Source organism: Epargyreus clarus, unplaced genomic scaffold, assembly GCF_041222505.1.
Source record: "Epargyreus clarus isolate Ecla_fem2 unplaced genomic scaffold, WU_Ecla_fem_2.2 ptg000034l, whole genome shotgun sequence".
Classification (NCBI taxonomy): Eukaryota; Metazoa; Arthropoda; class Insecta; order Lepidoptera; family Hesperiidae; genus Epargyreus; species Epargyreus clarus.
In genome coordinates, this window is record NW_027332239.1 from 11,918,728 (window position 1) to 11,939,870 (window position 21,143).

Here is a 21,143-nt window from a genome sequence, read left to right on the forward strand (position 1 = left end):
AATCTAAACTAACGTATTTGTAAACGTACTGGAATAAAGGGAAGTAAAGCATAAAATGCGTCTTAAAACCTTTAAAAACGTACTTTTTTACGTTTTGTCAATATATTACTGCAGTACAGTTAGCAGCGCCATTCCTTAAATTGAGAATGAATTTCGGGAGAGGCGCTGCTAACTGTACTACAGTCAGCTATCCTCCTTAAATTGAATGTAAGTATGTACCCGAGTAGCAGTACCGGGCAGTACCCGATTTCAAATTTTGGTTCTATTTTTTACTGCCCGCAGCATGGTTAGCAAGCCGGGTACCTCTATTTCAGCTGTTTATAAATAAATCTCAGGTTACTTGTATATAGTATCAGCTAAAAGAGGGATCTTTGCGTATTTGGCAGAATTATCTTTGTTACATAACATAAAATACTAAAAATAAATTATTGAGATTGCTTAGTTTCAGAACTAGGAAAATGTGGTTAATGACAATAGTTGACAATACGTTTAAATATTCTAAGATATACTAATTATGTTTAAATTTTAACAGAAATACATAATGTCGACTACCAAAATATTCAATATTTTTAATACATTCCGTTTAATATTAGTTATGTTTAGTTGATTACCTCCATGGCTAAGTTCAAATGTAGCCCACAATGCAATCATTATTTCTTTGACAAGGGTTTTTTTTTATAAAAAATCTCGCTTGTAAATGGAACAGGCATTCCAAATTCAAATGTCCTTGTCGACGAACATCAATTTTAGATATCTTCTTAGACTAAAAATATTAGCATTGTGTCACATTCATAATATACATTCAGTACAATTTACGTAACCATGAGTATCAAGATAGCTTAATAAGCTACATACATTTTCACTTCCAATATCTGCCATATTCCATAATCAACAAGGATTGATCATTATTCGTATTAAATGCAAGATACATGACCATAGATAATGAAATACACTTCTATGGCATGGCAACACTTCATAAATATTAGAGCTTGGTGAAAATTAACCGCGCCACTCCCTGGGCGGCTGGCCGTTCTCTACGACCCACACGGAGCCGCTCTGGCCCTTGGCGAGGATCTCTATGAGAGCCCGCCCCACATGTTCAGCACTGGAAATATATAAAAGGCAAGTTATACTTCTTCAGTTGCTTCTTTATACGATAAGAGAAAAGAAGAAATTCACACGAAACCTGGAGGATTATGATAGCTGATATGAGTGGATTGATATGTACATTTAGGGTGCGACTTTGTATTCTTTTGTTTAAGTTACGTAAGGTTTTGAGATTTTTTTATTAATCATGTACCTAAGTCTCGAAAGGGGGGAGAGAGTTATTTTTTTCCTCAGAATACTCGTGCAAAGCATGGATAGGTACAATATTGATTTGCTGATTATGATAATGAATAATTTTAAAGCTATTTATCACCTTTGGGTCTTGCAGTTAGCATTGTCCCGTTGCCAGGCAGCCTCGTACTCCGAGGACATAAGCTGTTTGCGGATCTCCTTCACGAGCCCCGTGTCGGTCAGCCCCGGACAGATCACGAGGCTCCTCACCCCGGTCAAGTTCACATGGTACTGATCCTGTGAATTTTATGGAACAAAATAAATTTAGGATTTGATTTGATTTGACTCCTTCAGCATCACTGACAATCGTAAAGCACGGAAATCTTAAGGTTACCCTTAAGATTATCAACAAAATAAATCTTAAGGGTAACAACAACATTAACAATAACAAACGACAAATAAAGTAATACAGGTAACGTTAGATTCCTGTCGAGGGTCTGGGAACCCACGACAGGGAATCCTGGGAATGTGGGGCTGTGAGTGTAGAAAGCGATTTTTTTAATTTCTGTAAGTCACTGTGGTAGATCATATTCCAGGTGGTCCAGTTCCATCGTCTTGTATACTATGCAGTTTAATTAGACATTAAAATACTGTACCTACTACCCTACTACCTACACCTAAATTACTTGTCCATAATCAGTGGCGTAGCTAGCTAACCAAGGGCCCTGGGGCAAATAAAAAAATGGGGCCCCACTGCTATGGAAACTGATTAGGTTTTATCAAACAAAAATATGAAATATACAAATACTTTATAAATGCTAAGCTATGTAAGCCCTTTTTTGTGCAGTGCAGGGCAGGTAATAAAAATATTAAACAGTAACAACATAAATTACAATTAATACTGGATGTAGGTTTGGCTAATAAAACGAAATAGGATCGTCAAGGATTTATCATATAAAGGTCGGGCCTAACTGACTAAATAACTATTTTATTTAAAATTTTTCCTAGCTTTAGTTTCCGCAAAAGTATGACGTTTCCACATAAATCAAAAATGTTTCACTGTAGGGACATTTGTTCTTAAAATAGGCAGATCAAAGCGTCATAGGACCACGATTGGATACGATCCTATGACGCTAATGTGTCCGTTATATTTTCGCAAGTTACAAGCATATATGTCATAACATCGAAGAATTAGTTGATTAACCAACAAATTCTTCCATGTTATGACATATGTATTTATGTATAATCCTTAAGGATTAGTATGCAAATGTATGAAAAAATACGTATTTACTTCAAAATTTTCCTTTTCCTTTAATTTGTCACATAACATTACTTACTTAAATAAATTAAGGGTCCATGTGTCGGCGCACCCCGATTTGATACGATTGCGCATTAACATGCCGATCAATACATTTATTCATTTATATATATACTCGTATATGTCTACCAAACCGCAATATACTAACAAATAAACACAAAAAAACATATGTCTGCAAACTATTCACATTTGTGCATCGGTGGTCTGCACCGTATCCCTTAGCCGGTTCTTACGGCACCCACGGAAAGAGAGGGGGAGGCCCTATTTTACAACGCCGGGGCCCCACGGCGGAATAGTTCCGTTAGGTCGCATTCTAGCACTCCATATTTGCTCATTATTTCCTTGCATGATTGGTGAACAGTCCATGCTTGAGTTAGTTGAGGTAAAACTAAGTACTAGTACAGAAAGAATTTAGGGGGATTCCCTAGGCATAACTTTTAAATTACTTTCAACTGAGTTGTCATGTTTAAAGTGGGGTTGCAACATTTCATATTTATTTTGAAAATGGGAGAAATTTCCAAAAGTTCCATTCGATCGAGATTTCTGGTAAGGGTTCGAGGGCCCCGGGGCACTGCCCCGCCTAGCCCCTAGGTAGCTACGCCACTGTCCATAATAAACAGTCTTTCAAAATGCATACCCCATATGAGCGGGTCAAACCCACTACGGCGTAGTTGGTAGCAGTGTAGATCGGCGTCGAGACTTGGGGCCTGTTGAACGCAGTCGAGGCCGTATTGATGATGGTCCCGCCCTGGCCTCCGCGGTCTTTGCCCATGAAGCGGTACGCTAACAGAGTCCCGCGGATCACTCCATTCTAAAATTAAAACGTAAGTATTAACATCTTAAATATGTTAAAGAATTACGCGTAACAATAGTAGAGTGATATAGCAAAATATATATTATCGTATGATTCACATGAGACGCAAGTATGTAAAATACGACAGCAAAACACTTAATGGCATTAACCTGAATGGCACCGACGTCATGCAATGAACTAAAGTCGTCATAATACCGACCAGTTAATTTTATCAGGCTAACAAGATTTATGTTGAGTTCGTTGGTAAATTAGAACGTCAGTAGGTACATAATGTTTTATTATTAAAGCTTTTATTTTAACCGGATTTGTTAGTTCGTATGATATCAAATCAAACCTTTTTAAATACCTATAATATTTTTCCCGTTATAACGATTAAATAGCGCAACTCAAATAATTTTGTCACCGATTTCATGTCGTGATTGCAAGTTGACTTAAAGCATTTGCCTGTATTTTATCAAAGAAATGTAGTTTCAACAGCGCATACAAATTACATGCACATTTATTTTAATAATGTATGCCCACAAGATGTAGAACTAGTGAATTGTCGTGAATCGTATAGTAGTAGGTATATGGAGCACATAAGGCCGTCCACGCTATAAAGGCTTGTTGGTAATTCAATTGGAACGTATTCTAAAATTCCATTAACTGCTCGATATATAGTGGGAAGGGAAATAGATGAAACTATCGCAGCAATGTCGCAATGCGGCTGTGGTTCAATGAATGCAACAAGTGCTTCGTCTGGGTTCAACATATAAGGGTTATAAGTTATAACCATACTCGCCTTTTAATAAAATTATAGTTTCCTAAATAAAAATATGTAAACTTCGTGCTTTTTTTAATCATTCTAATAATATGATAAACATGAGCCTGATTAAATAGAATTATTATAGGTATAGATAGGCGTGTATTATAATTATAGCAATACGTATAATAAACTCTAATGTAATTGTTCTTATATTTTTAAAAAATAATGGCTATAACTTCAATTTCATGTCAAGTCTAAATAGTTATTAAATTAATTTAGATTGTCTATGCCCATGTGCTTATTTGTATTTTGTACGATATCAAATAATGCACCGATTTATTTTAACTAATCGTATAGGACATAGAGGCATAGGCTTTTGATTACCCTGAAGAGATCATGAAAACTTTATATTTTAAATAACAAATAAAATAATATTAAAGTTCAAGGGTTCAGTTAAGTAAGATAGGTGTGAACTCTTGCACTCAAAGCTGATTAACTTAAGAAGGGATTACCTAACGCTGGCTAAGTCAACACTAGCTTATCCATACACCGCAACGTTTAATCGATTTAAGTAAATGGCTAATCCTATAAATACTTCTAAATTAACCGAATAATGAAAGATAATAATATGTTTTATAAATGTGTGGGCATATATTAACTTAATATTAAAGTAGCTGTCACATCGTTCTACATATCATTACAGATAAGTATATTCACAGTATTTATAATTTAACGCAACCTAAATAGTCATAATAACTTACCAAGTTAACGTCAACCTCCAACTCCCAAAATCTGTCGTTCATGACTCCAGCGTTGTTTATGACTATGTCTAGTCTGTTGAACACTTTTATGGTCATCTCGAAGGCTTCTGCAATTGGTAAAATAATTGTTATATTTCAATAATTGAAGGTATATTTAAATAATGGTATATTTAAATAATGTTATATTTAAATAATGTAGAAAACATTATACATATTCATTACATTAGTTTACGATACAGAAATTCCTAAAATAATAAAGTCATTGAAGCAAAGCAGTAATTATCTTAAATAGCAAACCTTAATTGGTATTATGAACAAAATGACTTATTTAAATCATAATTCTAATCATCTTAGAGTAGACATCTGATACCCACCCAAAGATATAGGCCGCGTGACTCATATGTTACAATAAATTAATATTATCAAATTTATCGCTAACTAACGAATAACATAGTAGTTCTATTTTTGTAATATGATTATAATTATCATTACCCTCGTACTGTGGGTAGTCAGTGACATCGCACTGGCAGAAGAGAACGTTCTTCCGGCCATACTTGGCGCCCAGTTCATCCGACACTTGCTCTCCGATTTCAGAATCAATATCGCACAGTGAAACCTGTGAAGAAATCGTGGTTTACTATATAGCATTTACTCTTAAATTATGCAACAGTTTTACCTAACCCTGCCGGGGTTCGTTGGGGCCCCGCCTGGTATAAATTATTAGGATTATTATTAGACCATACTCGTATGAAATGGGGGTTAAATAGTAATTTTATATAAAACAAACATTTATTTACAAAATATGTAAGGTTGTGTAAAAAAGGCAATTCAGCGTTTGGTGCGATTTTACTTTTAAAGAAACTTGGTAAAACTTATTATGCTTTTAATGCGTTTATAGGAAAAATTGTGAAAAGAACTTTAACATACTAAAAGTACACTTTGCCATGGCACACATGTAATTATGCTTACTGGCGTTAAAACTTAATCCTCGTTTCACGCATAACACGCATCGTTACCTACTTAAAAGTTTTAGTACTTAGGTACAATTCTGTCTTTGTATTTGGATTTGGTGACAAATGTACCTATTGGTACATGAGCTACAGTAACCACTTAATCACGCAAAATAAACTCCAGTTTTTCTACGTCAATGAAGTTACTACTAGTAAAACTGTTTTTTTTGACTAAGTAAGTATTTCCATCTACATTTTAATTTTAATTGCTGATTCCAAAATGATTTAAATGTTTCCCAGATCTTTCGATATTTCTGGAGTTCCAATGAAAATGTATGTTACAGATGTACTGATCTCTAAATCTATTGTTCATGACGAGGAAAGAAAGTAAATACATCAACAACAAACAATGTGTACACCTATCAATAACATTGTGTATCAATGTGCCTAGGTTTTATATCTGCGAGCGTTCTCACGTTTCAAAATCGATACCACCGGGACATACCGCGAAGCCCGCAAGGTGTCTGTAAAAGCCGTGATTATGGATACTACTCTCTTAGCGTACAACACAACACAATAGTACTTTAGTCTAGTTTACTACAACTTTATAATCTGGTGTAACTTACATCAGCCAATAGACTTCATAGTTGTAAACAGGTTGGAAATCTTAGGCAACTGGTTATACCTAAATATCAAAGCTAAAGAAATTTTTTTTTGGCTATCCACACCGCACTGCCTTGAGATATAAATAATACTTACTTTAATAAGTGTAAAAGTAAGGGGAATAAGTAGAAATGAAGATACTGCTAAAGGAGTATTTACTCAGGCCATTATCACGCAATGCACGTTGCATGGAAATTTGCAAGGGCGCCCTTTTCACCTCCCTAAGTTTAACGCTTCTAGACACTACTAACTCTCTTGGATATGAGCGCCAAATACTAATTATAGTGTTTTAAGTAGAACTATGTAGAAATTTAAAATATCTCTATACGTAAACAATCCTGTAAAAGCTATCAATATATGTATTTAATGGTACCTAACTTCAAAATATAAAATAACAAACATGTAGTATTTTGTTGTAGGTATGAAGTTCAATCCAATTTACGCAAAGTAAACAATATTAAATTTGTGCCGCCCAACACGACATGAGTTCCTAACTAAGTGAATAACTGAAATGTTCGTATTTTTATGACGGAATAAATATAAAATGTTTTATATCCAATGGTTGACTAGCGTAGGTACGGTTGAATGTTACCTACTGTTATTATATAGGTATATATTGTTATACTTAAGTGTTTTTAGTTGTTTTCAACTTTCCAAACTTAATCCGAAGAGATCCGATTTTATTAATAACTATCTGTATTTTGATTTAAAGTTTATTTATAAAATCCGTATAGTTGCATAGATGTACCTCCTTTGCTAAGATTTCTTTGTTCTCAGTAGATCAATGACATGAACCAAAATAATCTTGATGTTAAAATAAATTCTTAAAATAAATGAGCAAGCTGCGTAATAACAAAATTTAATATAGAATTACTTATTTAAGGAAGTAGCATATATTTAAATCATTGCGGTTTAGTTTGTATACCGTTCTAAGCCAATTAGCACTGTAGGTGTGTGCTATAATAAGTTGATTCTAACGTAACCATTGCAATCAATACTATGTCTTACTTTTGCTCGTACACATAAACAAATACCTACATAGCTACAGATACTCTTATCACAGTAACCCACAAGGAAACGCAAAAGGAAGTTAATCCGACGTCCGGGGCGCCGGCAAAAATCAATACAAATAGGTATGCTTGAACATGGACTTTTTAGCGAAATTACATTAATTTAAGATATTCTCATTAATTTTATTCAAAATAAATATTCTACATGTGCTACATAGCACATACTTCAACCTTTTACCTTGAACTTAAGATAACTTGGTTGTAATGAGGCATGTGCGCAAAATTGGTGTTTACTTAAGAAAGGGTTGACTCACCTTGGCTCCTTGCTTGAGTAGCTCCTCGCTGTAGGCGAGGCCGATGCCGGCAGCGGCGCCGGTGATCAAAGCAACCTTTCCCTTCAGTTCCATTGCGATAATTTTCTATTTTGAGAGAGCACTGCGCCCGAATGCGGCCGCCACTACGCTCGATGTGGGTGTGCTTCGATCGCGACGGAAACTAGGGGAGACGGGGGCGGTAGGGGGAACGCTCCCGGTTTCACCCCAAATTCCCCTTCTGTAGTAAAATGTACGCACGATTGCACGGCACTCTCGCTATCTGCACCCACGTTCATGTGGACGTTTGGTTCACAGGACATTTTGTAGGTACGCTATAAATAGGTTTCGTAGTACGTTCGCCGTACGCTTTACTATAGGATCGCCACGGCCTGTCCCATTCCCCATTGTAACCTTCTCATAATTGTAATGAAATTTACAGTGGTACTTATATCGTTACATGATTCGTACCGACAGCGACGGGAATTTTCTCCGTTCTTAGACCTTGAATAAAAGTTGCTGAACATGATAGTGGAATTGCTGAATATAATAATTTTATCGGAATATTATATTACTTTACGCATTAGTATATACTTAAACATGTATGTAACAGCGCATGAGCCGCACAGCTTCTTTTTTTCGATTTCTGTAGTTACTGTTGGTCCTAGCGACCTGTACAGCTTCACCGGGCTTTAGGAGGCGAGCCAAAGGCTCAGCCGGGACAAGAAGACTATGGGCTAGAAGGGAGGGATAACTATGGTCACCGTTGCCGGTTCCCTAAGCCGTCCACCTTCGCTGGAGGGAGAGAAGGTTGCGGACCCAGCTACTGTCGGAGTCCTGACCATCCACCTCTTGTCATATAGGGCGCCGCACAGCCTATAACTGCAAGAATAAATATGCGTCTGCAACATATGCGACCATACGCTACTGTAAAGAGTGAATAAGAAAAACACAATTTCCCGTATACTTTTTACTTTATTTGTGAATTTCTAAATAACTCTGGTACAATAAATTTTTCTCCATAAAAATTTTACATTTTTTTCAATTTTTTCAACTGACTAGTGAAAATATCACAGATAGCGGTGGTTGCGTTCACCAAAATATTTAATTACATAAGTGCTCATTAAAAAAAAACACGACCAAACCGATTTTTGGACGCAAATTGTATACAAAAGCACCAAAATAAAAATTGTAATAAATTCAAAATGTAAAACCTTCAAATTTTACAAATGTAAGCCTTAAACAAAAGCTTTCAAAAACTTTTCATTTTTTTCATGCCACGATTTAATGTCAACATACAAAAACAAATACACACTAATATTACAAAATTATAGCCATGATTTAAGATTTCTATATACAAAACACGGATCATACACAAAACACTATTTACAATCAAAATATCCCATTAGCCCCAACCACGTACTGTTTTGGATAAAAGTAAATACATAAATATTATTTTTAAAGAGTTTGATTTTGTCTGGGAGTAAATATGACCTGTCTGTTTTATTTACATAAAAGAAAAATATTTGCAGTAACTCATCTTTTTTAAGTACGATTAATGATTAAAATATGTCTATATCATTTGCTATTAATATTTTTAGGAATTAAAGGGTACTTTGTCGGCCAAATTATATTATATAACTAAGGTGCTTTCAATGTAGTTTAATAGGATTTATATAATCCTATAGTATTTGTCAAAGTTATATTAACCGTATTGTATGAAATCTACTGCAACTAACAAAATAAAGAGCTAAATCTAAAAAATATGTCTAACTGAAACAATAAACATCTTATATAGTCAGTAAAATTAATCATAAAAAATTTTGTTCATTGTTTTTTTTGATGCAAAATTTGCAATATTTGATAATAATAAGGTTTAACTAACCGATTTTATCAAAATAAGTACATATTCCCAAAATTTGCGACTAATTACATACATAGAATTAGATTTGTAGAAATTTTGGTAACAAATAATTTAGATTTGGTTTTCTAAAAAGAAGTAGCCTAAATATATTTTGTTCTATTTTCAAGAGTGGAGGTAGTTAAGAATGGTGTGCCTGATCAGCTCCGGCGGCTGGTACGGCTTTCGCGAGATATGAGAACGATCTTGCGTTGGGAAGGCCGGTGAGGACACACGCGCTTAGCGCGGACCGGTTCAGATTCATTGGCGTCGCGTCATACCACTCCATAGTGTCGCCGTCGTAGCACTCCACGTGGGGTATTGTTGTAGATCCTGAGGAGTTTGATGTTACTCTTCACATGATATAAATATAATAACTCACGGTGACGATCTTAATAGCTATAATTAAGATGATGAATACTTATATGATTGAATCGAAGACCAGTTCAGTCACAGTACAAATATGGATATGGATATGGATTCAGTGCTGCTACGAAGATAAGAATACGCATAAGATGTCTGTATATTTTTAGGAACTCGAGTAGGTACCACCGTCACACCTATTTCTACCTAATAAAATCAATGTTAAGCAGTGCTGTGTCGTGATTTGACGGGTGTGGTAAGGAAGACATACATTTCCGAGGCGTCACACCTTAGTCCTCAGGGGTATCTGTGGCTGACCTCAGGTAGGAATCTAATCCTATCTGGGGAAGATTATAGATGTACGACAGTAGCAGTATCCACTTAGGTGAATTGCACGCTCGTCTGCTACTCCTATATCATAAACAAAAAAAATGGATCGCCTCATGACGAGAATTCACCGCCTTCACCCGTCGATTTACTACGAATTCCAGTATCTAACATAATATAACAATGTTTTATGGTACTTTCATACTCATGAAGAGTATTGTATGTAAGCAAACGTAGTTAGCACGTAAGATCAACAAATAGAGGAGCTTACAAAGACGAAAAGTACATTAACGGTTCTTAAAATACACATAATGCAGTTGTGTAGTTCCCAATTCCTAGAATGTAAATGGAGCAAAATTCTTAATAGAAGTTATGTTTGCTTATAAACAGTGGCGAATTAAAAAAAAAAATAAGGTCTAGGCTGTACAGTTTTTGCCGCCCCTGCTTCTACAATTGTCATGTCTTACTAGAGGTGAGGCGTATATACTGGAATAGGTTCAGGGACTAGGTAGTTTCCCGGACTAGGTAGTTTCGGGACTAGGTAGTTTATCGGACTAGGTAGTATATCGGACTAGGTAGTTTGCGCTTCTGTTTTTTTTTTTGCTCGCCACGTTGGCTCAGAACATGTTTTCTGTTGTTTTTTGTTCGTCGCGCCGGCTTATGATACGGTTCCCGTTTTTTTTTTGCTCGTCACGCCGGCTTGTGACACACGGTTCCCTATTTATTTGCTCGCCAGTTCATGACACGTTTAAGGCATGAACTAGTTCGTTCATGCCTTCCTAATTAGCAAAAAATAATCGGTCCCCAAATTTGCCGCCCCAAAAATCTGCCGCCCCAGGCTAAGGCCTACTCAGCCTGCTGGTAAATCCGCCACTGCTTATAAACATAAACCAAACTTATAAATTGAAACCAAAGCTTATGTTGGTATTATATTGGCGGGAAAAAATGGTCATTGGCGACTATTAGCGTGAAAAAAAGATTAATGTAATGCAGCGCATTACAATAATATTTTTTCATATATATGGTTATATTATGCTTATGTAAATTTAAATTCTGTTAAATACTTAATTCGTCGTGTCGGTGTATAAGTACGTAGCATGGATGCCGAAATCCAAAAGTATAAGGAATAGCGAAAAATGTTAGAAAACTAAAACTGAGCAATTAGATTTAAATAAATAAATAATTAAATATGATATTCTAATTGTAAAGATTAAGGACATGTTATCATCGTCATCCGAAAAGAAAAAAATATCTTAGCAACGATAAACCCAAATGTGAGCCAAATGGTGCATATGGCCTATACGTTAAGGTGCCTATAACCACCTAACGGTTAAGAACCACTGTCTTGTAATCCGAGCCAAAATGGTCCTACTATTTGATCGTTTTTTTTGTTAGCCTTATTTAGCCTATGATAATCTGGTGGCAATTGGAAATGAACATGACTGGTCTTTGAGAAAATTTCCCAAATCTAATTTGAACTATACCAACATTACTAATCTATGACCTATTCGTACATAATGTCCTTTTTTATCGAAAGCAGCTTACGAAGTGAAGAGGTGTCGTTGTTATTGCAAAATTGAACCATACCATTAAACCCTCCGATAACAAAAATCATATCGTCGAGTAGAACGGTGGCGAAGTTACTTCTGGCGCTGAACATCTCTGTAATCTCCTGCCACTCGCCGCCGCGTTGCGGGTTGAACTTTTCGCCTGCAACAACTTTGCGCTTAACCCGACTTGACTCGTACTATCAACATCTTAGCTGTTTACAGTTTTGTTGATAAAGAGGTTATTGGGGACTTACTGCGATCTCTTTATTAGTTTTATTTTTTTTAGTTTGCGTAGAAAATTAAGGATAATGATGTCCCTAAAGTGTGATTGGTGAGGCAAGTCCCGTCAAAATCACTATAGTTGTTTTCAAGACTAGTTACTAGCATATAATAATATTACTGATATTAGTGTTTATTGTTATATTCAAATACACTTTCATGATGCGTAGTGCACAAATTATAAAATTAACCTTAGAATTTGCCGCGCATTGACATATTGCCGCATAAAATTATATTCAAATTTAAATTGCATCATTTCACTTCTTTTATGTATACAGACAAATAAACACTTTGAAAAAAGTTTGTGTTGAAGATACATACCAGTGTTCAAACGGCTATATCCATTGAAACCTCCAAGCGCGTACAAGCAGTCTCGGTACGCGATCAGGCTCACCCCGGATCGGGGGCTCAGCATCGATCTGATGAAACTCCACGTCCTCGTCTCCGGATCGAATACCTCCGCCGAGCTGAGCACTTCTTGACCGTTGAAGCCGCCCACTATGTAGATCTAATAAAATGTTACTTATTACGTCATAATAGGTAACCGTTTATTTTTTTAAATTTGGTACCGATACTCTACGCACTTTTGACTTTCAAAGTGGAAACACGGTAAACCGTGATGACGACCTAATGTTATTGTAGCTAGGAATAGCAATCTACGGGTACCTTTCCACCCAGCGATGCGGCACTAGCATCAGATCGGTGTTTGTTCATCGGCGTTGTCATCTCCCATTGGTTCTTATCAGGATAGTACCGCTCCACTGATGACATTCTCGTCCTGCCGTTGTATCCTCCCAAAGCATATATAAGACCATCTGAAAGCGTTTAAGAAATTTTGTAAAAATTATAATTGAAATCGCTTTGTTACCAGAAACAAATAGTACCAGTACCAGATGGTAATATGCACCTATACCGGATGGTATAATGGTAATATAATTCCGATTGCGACAAAATCTTTGTAATGCTTGTTAAAAGCTTAATTTACGTCATTGTTCAGCCAGAACGTTCAATATTAGATTGTTAGCACGCAAAAATAGGTGCCGGGCACAAAAGGAACTCTATGCTCTTGGGATTACAGAATTGTATATATTTTCGTAACTTACCATGTGCGACGACGCTGACGTAGCACCTCGCTTGATACATGCAGGCTCTTTCATGCCATGTGTTAGCGACAGGATCGTAACAGCGGACCGTGTTAAAGTGGTCGCTGCCGTCGAAACCGCCGATCATGTAGATCAGATTGTTAAGCGCGCAGAGGCCATGGTACGCGCGCGGTGTGAGGTCCATGTGGATTGATAAGAACCACCGATCCGCCCTAAAGTAACAAATAAAGATATACATACTTACAGTGGATTTTTAACTGAGAAAATTGTAATCATAACAGTTACAGGTTATCTTTTATAAATCAAAATTAAAACTTTTTATCAACAACTCTCAATAATCCTAGGATGCATTAGAATGCCTAGGATTCACGGCACCGGGTACCTTTTGAAAGTTTCACCTTCGTAAAAAAAGGATGCATTTTGCAACACACGCTAAATTACTATCTCAATATCAATAAATATTTACCTCGTGTCATAAGTTTCAACAAAACTGGTCGGACTACCAGCACTCCATCCGCCAACTGCGAATAGAATTTCATAGGGTATGCGAGGACGTGCCAAAGGGTCGTTGAGATCGGCTTCTATGCCGGGTCTTGAGTCCAAAAGCGTCAGGAAGACAACCGCTGGATAAAGGGCCTCTTGACATTTCTAAATAAGATACAACCAATATAGTTTTTATTTTTTATACTCGGAATAATTCTAGTATCCAATACGAGAGATTACCAACCTCATCATCAATCACAGGATGCCATTGTAAAATTTTTGATTTGAAATATTTAAAACTAATGTGACCATAACGTACACAAGATAATAATGACGGAATGTGTTTTCGCCTGTTTTCTAAATCATGCTCTACCCACGTTTTGACTGCTTGGAATACTATTTCTTCGTTGCGAACGTTTAATTCATCATCCCGTAATATATCTTCTAATTCTTCGAAGGATAGTGATTTAAATTCACTGCATTCTTTTAATATTCTAGAAAAATGCTGTCTTATGTACAATTTTCCTTTCTTTTCAAGCTCACTACAAAAGTAGCATCTAGCGAATTTGAATATTCCCAAACAGTTATGAGGCCTCAGCTCATGCAAGAGAAACTGGCAACACAATTGAATGACTCCAACTACATCGAACCGATCTGCATAGGGTAATAAATATTCTACATTCTCAGCGTTTACCACACAGGTTCCCGTGTATGCATAATCAAGAATTAAAGTCATATAACAGCTAGGCACATCAACGAAAATTTCAGTTTCCTCAGGTTCCCCTTTCTTGAGTGAATTTATAAATATGGCTCTAAAATAAGGGCTGATAGCAGAAAGTATAGCTCTGTGTATTCTAATAGATTTCATATCTCTACATGTAATCGTACCATCGCACAGTTGGCCATTCTGTCTCAGTTCGTTCCATATTGCTGGAAATTCAACTATTGAATAATTTTCAGGTAAACATATACATTTTCTTTTCCTGGAAACGGTCCTTTTTCTAGTTAAACGGGGCTTTGTAGATGATGTTATACGAACAGAATTTTTATTTTTTGATAATTTTCGACGTTTCGTATTAAATTCCATCCCTTTCCGAAAAACGACAGTCGAAACTTGTTGTCTGTCGATATGACAGACATCTTTTATTTTCATTTGTTTTCACTGAAAAATAAATAAAATCCATTTACAAACTTTTTAAACATTTGATTCAATATCTTGCCTGCTATGTTTTTGACAGATTGTCTATTGTCGTTATACAGCTGAAATTTCTGGCAACTTTGAATTCTAGTGTCAGTTATTGTTTTTGTCTATAGACCTTCTTTTTCTTCCGGTTGTCAATATGGTGAGTTTCGTAGATCGGAAAATAAAAATTATCAATAAAAATCCGAGTGATAATTAAGTGTTGTGAGGTTTAATAGTGTTTTACATTCGGAAGAGCAATTCAAGAATGTGTTGCATTGTTTATTTCAGGGTGTCGACATCAACCATAAACACGATAGGAAGGTACGGCGTACCGAAGTTAAATCTCGGGATGTGTACCTGAGATTGCTCGTCAAAGTAAGTAAACCAGTCCCTGGCCTTATAACATTTCTTCACTGTTCAATTACGTTAAAACGTGTACAAACTTTGGTAGTCAGATCGATAACCTATTGTTATGTTGTCAGCTTTACAGGTACTTGGCAAGACGTACAAATGCCAAATTCAACCAGATTATTCTGCGGCGGTTATTCATGAGCCGCATCAACAGGCCACCAATCTCGTTGTCGCGCTTAGTGCGTCACATGAAGAAGCCTACGCGCGAGGGTCTGATCGCCGTGGTTGTGGGCGCCGTCACCAACGATGTGAGGTTATACAAGGTCCCCAAGCTGACCGTGGCCGCTCTGCATGTGACTGAGAAGGCTCGCGCCCGTATCTTGGCCGCCGGAGGTATGTACAGTGTTTGATAATAAAGTTATAGGTTATGTTGCTTGGGTTAGTTGGTTTTGTTTAAATACTCGTTTGTAGGTTATGCAAGGAATAAACTATAGGAGCTTTATCATTTGAATTTGCAGATTTTTTTTAATTCCATGAACAGTAGCACTATACTCCAGCCAAATTGGAAGAAGAATGTTTACCAACAATCGTCGCTTAGCAACCGATAACGGGCATATAACAATAACCTTTTTTCATTAGCACAATTTATTAATGTATAATATTATGTAAAATAAAAGAAAATTTCCGTTATTTTCTATCCTATTCTATACACTATACCTAATGTCTGGTTTGAATTAAATATTGTGAATAAATATTTGACCTTGAGTTTAATTAGATTTCGAGAATAATCTCGCAAGATATATTTTAAATCAGCATTTAAATGCGTATTAAGTGAATTTATACAATTTTCTTACATATTATGCTGTGTGATATTCTATTTTAATCAGAATGAATAAAATAATGTAATTTAGAGTAATGGTAGTTTAATATCCTCCATGGCAATATGTACACGTCTCGTATTTGGACTCGAGAATAAATAGACTGTAAGTTAGTAAATACTCTATTCCCAGAGTAGATTGGAAAATAAAATTAAAATTGGTTTAGTAGTAACTAAAAATAAAAATAAAAACTTGGAGTTTTGTACATATTTATTTAGCTATTATTACATGTATGAACGGGTTAAAATGATTAAATTAAATAGCACAAATTACAAGTATGTAATACATCATGTAAAAATACAAATCCTTAAGGTTTTTTGGCCGCCCATTATAGATTTTGAATAAGACTCCTGAGGAAATTTCGAAGGTTAGTCCAGTTAGTACTTTAATATATAAAGAGAATGCAGATATTAGTAAACTCCAGATTGTAATTATTATAGTTTGTAAGTCTTGTTCAAAATTACAGACATGTTGTTATTATTCATCAAATTTACGTCAAACGGGAATTACATCAAACGGGAAAGAATACCATCATAAATAAATTATTAATCTTCTTCATCACTGGCAGAACTTGATGGACTTGTTGAACTGTCTGTCACTCGAATAATAAAATTGTCAATTACATTATCTGAAATGCCGTCAAGTTCTGCCATTTTCTTTTCCTCTTTAATTACATGATTGACACATTGTTGCCATGCCGCAGAAGTTATAGATTTAATTGCTTCACTTAATATTTTTTTTAAATCAATTATTTTAAATGTTTTGTTTTTTTCTGCGACATGGCCTTTTACTTGGCCCCATATCAACTCGATAGGATTTAATTCGCAATGGTACGGTGGTAATCTTAATACCTCAATGTTGTGCTGCTTCGCCATTGTATCGCATACAAATGCTGAGTATTTTTCCCGTTCAGGTGTTACCAAGTCGATAAGCTGTGCTTTTATCATCTCTGCTTGGAACGAGATACCTTTTTCTGTTAGCCAACTTTGTATGTCTTTTTTTAACCAATTCATAGAAGGAACTCGTTCCAAGCGTCGAGAATGATATGGGGCATTGTCCATTACAATTATGGAGTTTGGTTCTAATTTTTCTAGAGTTCTAGAGAACCACTTCAAACACCTTCGAGTTCATCTCTCTATGATAGTCGCCTTCACCTTTTTTACTTTCGAAAATTAAGTCTGCATTTTCCACAAATCCATCCTCGTTACCTATAAAAAAATGATAAATATTAAAATGTGAAAAGTACATGTAGCAGTCTAGTGATCATATATTGACTATATGGCATAGAAACTATACTTTTACGTTAACCTGATTAGCTATGCATGAGTTTATTTTTTTACAAAACTTTTTTCAATTCCATGATAACACACATCTAAAATTATGTGATCTTAAGCTAACAATATTAGGATGATAACATACCAATGTGTACAACTATCAAGCGCTTCCCTTTTCCCGATGGAGCTTTCAAGCCAGTTGAGAGTCCCTCCTGATAGGCTTGTCGAGCAGACTCAATGGAAAGGTCTTGCCATATTTTACTTTTTGTATGTCCTGAAACCAAATAATATATTATTGCTTTAAATTATTTTAATATAAATAATTTTATACACAGTGTGTGCCAAAGATGTGATAAAATATTGATTATGACATTTAAATTCTACTTATTAATAATAATTTATATGGTTACTGTTTAAATAAAGATCAATAAGTATACAGAAATGATTGATTCTATATAAAAAATAAGTTAAAATTGTTTATGTACCTTCGTTAACCCAAGTCTCATCCAAATAATAAATTTTGCGTCTTTGTTCTCTCATCCTTAACATTTTTTGAAGATAATAGAAGCGCCATCGCACAATTTCTTCCTTTTCAATGAGAACACTTCGTCTCGACCGTTTCAAATATTTAATCTTTAGTTTATTTAAAACTTTTTGAAAGGTAGTTCTTTTAAAGCTTGGTAAGCTGTCGTCCTCGTTCACTAAATTTAAAACTTTTTCAATTGTTGGTGGATCGTTATCAAAGAATAACATGTGCACCTTCCTACGAATTCCACTCAAGGTCATATCGTCCAATTTGTCCATTATTGTCCCCTTTTTAGGAGCTGGAGTCGGTGACGAAACTCGTTTATGAGTTCGATATTCTTTTATTATTCGGTACACAGTACTCAAATGTACGCCGGCAGTTTCTGCAGTTTTTTTTGCGACATCTTTACTGTATATAAAACTATCTTTTGGCCACATTTCTTCGATAGTTTTATAAATGTTACATATAACTGTTTTCTCCGAGGAACTGAGTGAACACCTCGCTCGTTTCTTCTTTGGAGTAGAAAACTTCTGCAGGCCACTCGGACCCGGTTGGGAATCACTCATTATAACAAGAACAACAAAACAAACAAAACGAAACAAAAAAAAACTCAACAAAATAACAGAACAACACTATAACAGGAATATTTAACAAACAAATAACAATGGATAACAGAGATATTAACACGCACAATACTCGTAATCGTAAGCAGCCATGTTGTAAACATCATTGTAACACGACCAAATTCGGAGAGTGCGTTTCGTTATAGCTAAGCAGTCAATGTAAACAAAATGTTTTTTTTTTGTATTTGTAACAATGAACTATTATTATAAAGTTATATTTAAAATATTATACATTAGTATAAATAAAATTATTTTCAAATAATAATTTAATCATATACTACGAAAATAGTGGATAAATTAAAATGTCAGCTTACACTTCAAAAAATATTATTTGCTACTTTAAATAAAACGAAACGCAATTGTGTTTTTAAAATAGTCGGATTATAAAGCAATTATTATGCAGCTAATTTAAAATGATGCAGTAAAAGTGGGGTTGTAAAGAAATTTACGTACTCTTTTTTTTTGATGGACTGTTTCGATTTTTCAAAATCGTAACCAAAAGTTCTTATTACCTGGCATACGTTTATTTACAGGGTTTTCACTTACTTACTGATAAGGATATTTTATTCATCTTTGTCTATACGCAACAATATGAAAGTTGTGAGAGTACTTTGCATGTAATAAGGTATAGAAATAATGGATACAATTTAATTGTGAAGTTTTTTGTTGAATTAAAAATGAAAACAAGGATAATAGTAATTTTTACAGTACCAAAATTTTGATGACCCTAATATCGGTTTGTTTACATGAATTCTCTTCGCATCGTGGCGGAGGTATAGTGTTTGTAATATAAACATACAATAACAACATAGCATGTCTTTCACTTAGAAGTTCTAGTTCTTTGTGCCTAATAAAACAAATTAACAACTTATGTTTTTCTTTTAAAATAAGTGTTAGTTTTCCAAAGTATTAGACTTACTGGCATCATTTATAAAATTTAAAACATACTAATGGTAATGTAATTTTTCATATTAGTTGAATAATTAAATTTCATAATTTCACTAAGATATTTTAAAAGTATCAAGTAAAAGTGTATTACCAAATTATTTCTATTATTAGATCTAACTTACTCACTAGAGGGTGTGGTGCATCTGCACTGCAGCTACGATTTCAATTTTACTTGATGTTGATTACAAATGTTCTCAGTGCATCGGCCACTTACCATCTGATGAAATGCTTTGTTTGTATATTTCTATGTATTATAAAGAAATTGAATGTGAATGGATGGTACCACAATTTTTTTCATTTATTCATACTATTTTTGACCATAACAGATATAGAAAATTCTAGTGTCTGCCTATTACAATTAAATAGATTAATAAACTGATTTGGATTAATAAACTGAAACAGGCCAAAATGTACCATCTTCTATTGTACTGATCACTTTTATTTTTAATATTTAGTATTTTAAAGATTCACTGCATAAACGGAACCCTATTTGTTTTAAGCCTCCACTGTCTGCTGGTCGGTCTATGACAGTGTCTGTTACAGTGCTCAATCTTGGGAATTGTAATAGATAGACAATTAAATGTTTCACAGAATATGTATAATGGTGGCTGCTATAACAACGAATTCTAAATATAAAAAGTCTTGAAAATGTGGGTTGCCATACAACAGCTATTTTTCGGCGTTTTTCGCTTTATCTATTAACTGTAATATGTAGAGATTTCAAATTTTCACCATGCTCTCACTTTTATAGCTGCTATGACAACAAATACCATAAAAAAAGAAAAATTTGGTGGTATGGAATGTGCTGTGTGAGTTTGACTCTCACTTGGCCAATTATTTATTATTTTATTACACACTTTATTACATTTATTAATGTACCCATTATTTATGGCAAATCATATTAATGCATATGATTTGATTTGAAAAATAGTAGTAAATTCTTGGATTCAAATCCAGAGCTTTAAAATGGATTACCCAAAGTTTTCAATACTAGGATTGAACTTCATAATTATATTAGATATATGAAATTTTTTACAACAGAAATGTCATCTTTTTCCAGGAGAAATCCTGACATTCGACCAGTTAGCGCTCCGCGCGCCCACCGGCCGCAAGACAGTGCTGATGCAGGGCCGCAGGAACGCCCGCGAGGCTGTCCGCCACTTCGGCCCCGCCCCGGGCGCTCCCCGCTCCCACACCAAGCCCTACGTGCGTACTAAGGGACACGAGCGCGCCAGGCCGAGCCGTCGCTCCAACGTTTAAACTTTAATATAAGGAGTACTATCTATTCCCTTGTTTCATTTATATAATACTGTCGAAACACTAGATCCAGTTTACTGACCAATGTACCTACAATAACATATACTTGCAAATTTTTATGTAGGCCAGAAACCAAATTTTTAAAGGGTTTAAAACAATCTTTTTCAGTCTTCATGAGCCCATGCAGGAACTATAAGCCCATATTTTCAGCCATGTTCAAGATTAACCCAAATGCCAAAATCATTGCA

At 35.1% G+C, this 21,143-nt stretch overlaps 3 protein-coding genes and 1 long non-coding RNA gene across 4 annotated transcripts; 1 reads left to right on the plus strand and 3 right to left on the minus strand.

Annotated features, from left to right (window-relative positions):
- Positions 1-723: 723 nt before the first annotated feature.
- Positions 724-8,194, minus strand: LOC140756104 (15-hydroxyprostaglandin dehydrogenase [NAD(+)]). The gene is made up of 6 exons (XM_073091516.1): positions 7,854-8,194; positions 5,409-5,532; positions 4,917-5,023; positions 3,234-3,407; positions 1,421-1,575; positions 724-1,105 (listed from the first exon to the last, which is right to left on the minus strand). Exons 1-6 carry the CDS (start codon positions 7,944-7,946, stop codon positions 1,000-1,002), a joined length of 759 nt encoding a protein of 252 aa, XP_072947617.1. The 5' UTR covers positions 7,947-8,194; the 3' UTR covers positions 724-999.
- A 1,548-nt stretch (positions 8,195-9,742) lies between these two features.
- On the minus strand, positions 9,743-15,001 carry LOC140755984 (kelch-like protein 10). The gene is made up of 7 exons (XM_073091357.1): positions 14,100-15,001; positions 13,839-14,020; positions 13,373-13,584; positions 12,936-13,084; positions 12,591-12,777; positions 12,028-12,150; positions 9,743-10,083 (listed from the first exon to the last, which is right to left on the minus strand). Exons 1-7 carry the CDS (start codon positions 14,940-14,942, stop codon positions 9,893-9,895), a joined length of 1,887 nt encoding a protein of 628 aa, XP_072947458.1. The 5' UTR covers positions 14,943-15,001; the 3' UTR covers positions 9,743-9,892.
- A 124-nt stretch (positions 15,002-15,125) lies between these two features.
- RpL18 (ribosomal protein L18) lies at positions 15,126-20,923 on the plus strand. Its single transcript, XM_073091517.1, has 4 exons — positions 15,126-15,198; positions 15,327-15,413; positions 15,521-15,782; positions 20,699-20,923. Exons 1-4 carry the CDS (start codon positions 15,196-15,198, stop codon positions 20,896-20,898), a joined length of 552 nt encoding a protein of 183 aa, XP_072947618.1. The 5' UTR covers positions 15,126-15,195; the 3' UTR covers positions 20,899-20,923.
- On the minus strand, positions 16,460-18,816 carry LOC140756107 (uncharacterized). The gene is made up of 3 exons (XR_012103871.1): positions 18,027-18,816; positions 17,687-17,815; positions 16,460-17,475 (listed from the first exon to the last, which is right to left on the minus strand). It is a non-coding gene; the product is annotated as an uncharacterized LOC140756107 (long non-coding RNA).
- Positions 20,924-21,143: the final 220 nt, after the last annotated feature.

Excerpts from the sequence above, each read along its gene's own strand:
- LOC140756104 (XM_073091516.1), bottom strand. The coding sequence starts at position 7,946 with ATGGAACTGAAGGGAAAGGTTGCTTTGATCACCGGCGCCGCTGCCGGC. Across the intron at positions 5,533-7,853 it reads TACTCAAGCAAGGAGCCAAG|GTTTCACTGTGCGATATTGA; the intron begins GTGAGTCAACCC and ends ATTTCTTCACAG. Across the intron at positions 1,576-3,233 it reads GTTTGACCCGCTCATATGGG|GATCAGTACCATGTGAACTT; the intron begins GTATGCATTTTG and ends TAAAATTCACAG.
- LOC140755984 (XM_073091357.1), bottom strand. The coding sequence starts at position 14,942 with ATGGAATTTAATACGAAACGTCGAAAATTATCAAAAAATAAAAATTCT. Across the intron at positions 14,021-14,099 it reads ATCCTGTGATTGATGATGAG|AAATGTCAAGAGGCCCTTTA; the intron begins GTTGGTAATCTC and ends TATCTTATTTAG. Across the intron at positions 12,778-12,935 it reads CCGCATCGCTGGGTGGAAAG|ATCTACATAGTGGGCGGCTT; the intron begins GTACCCGTAGAT and ends ACATTTTATTAG.
- RpL18 (XM_073091517.1), top strand. Across the intron at positions 15,414-15,520 it reads ACCTGAGATTGCTCGTCAAA|CTTTACAGGTACTTGGCAAG; the intron begins GTAAGTAAACCA and ends TTATGTTGTCAG. Across the intron at positions 15,783-20,698 it reads CCGTATCTTGGCCGCCGGAG|GAGAAATCCTGACATTCGAC; the intron begins GTATGTACAGTG and ends ATCTTTTTCCAG.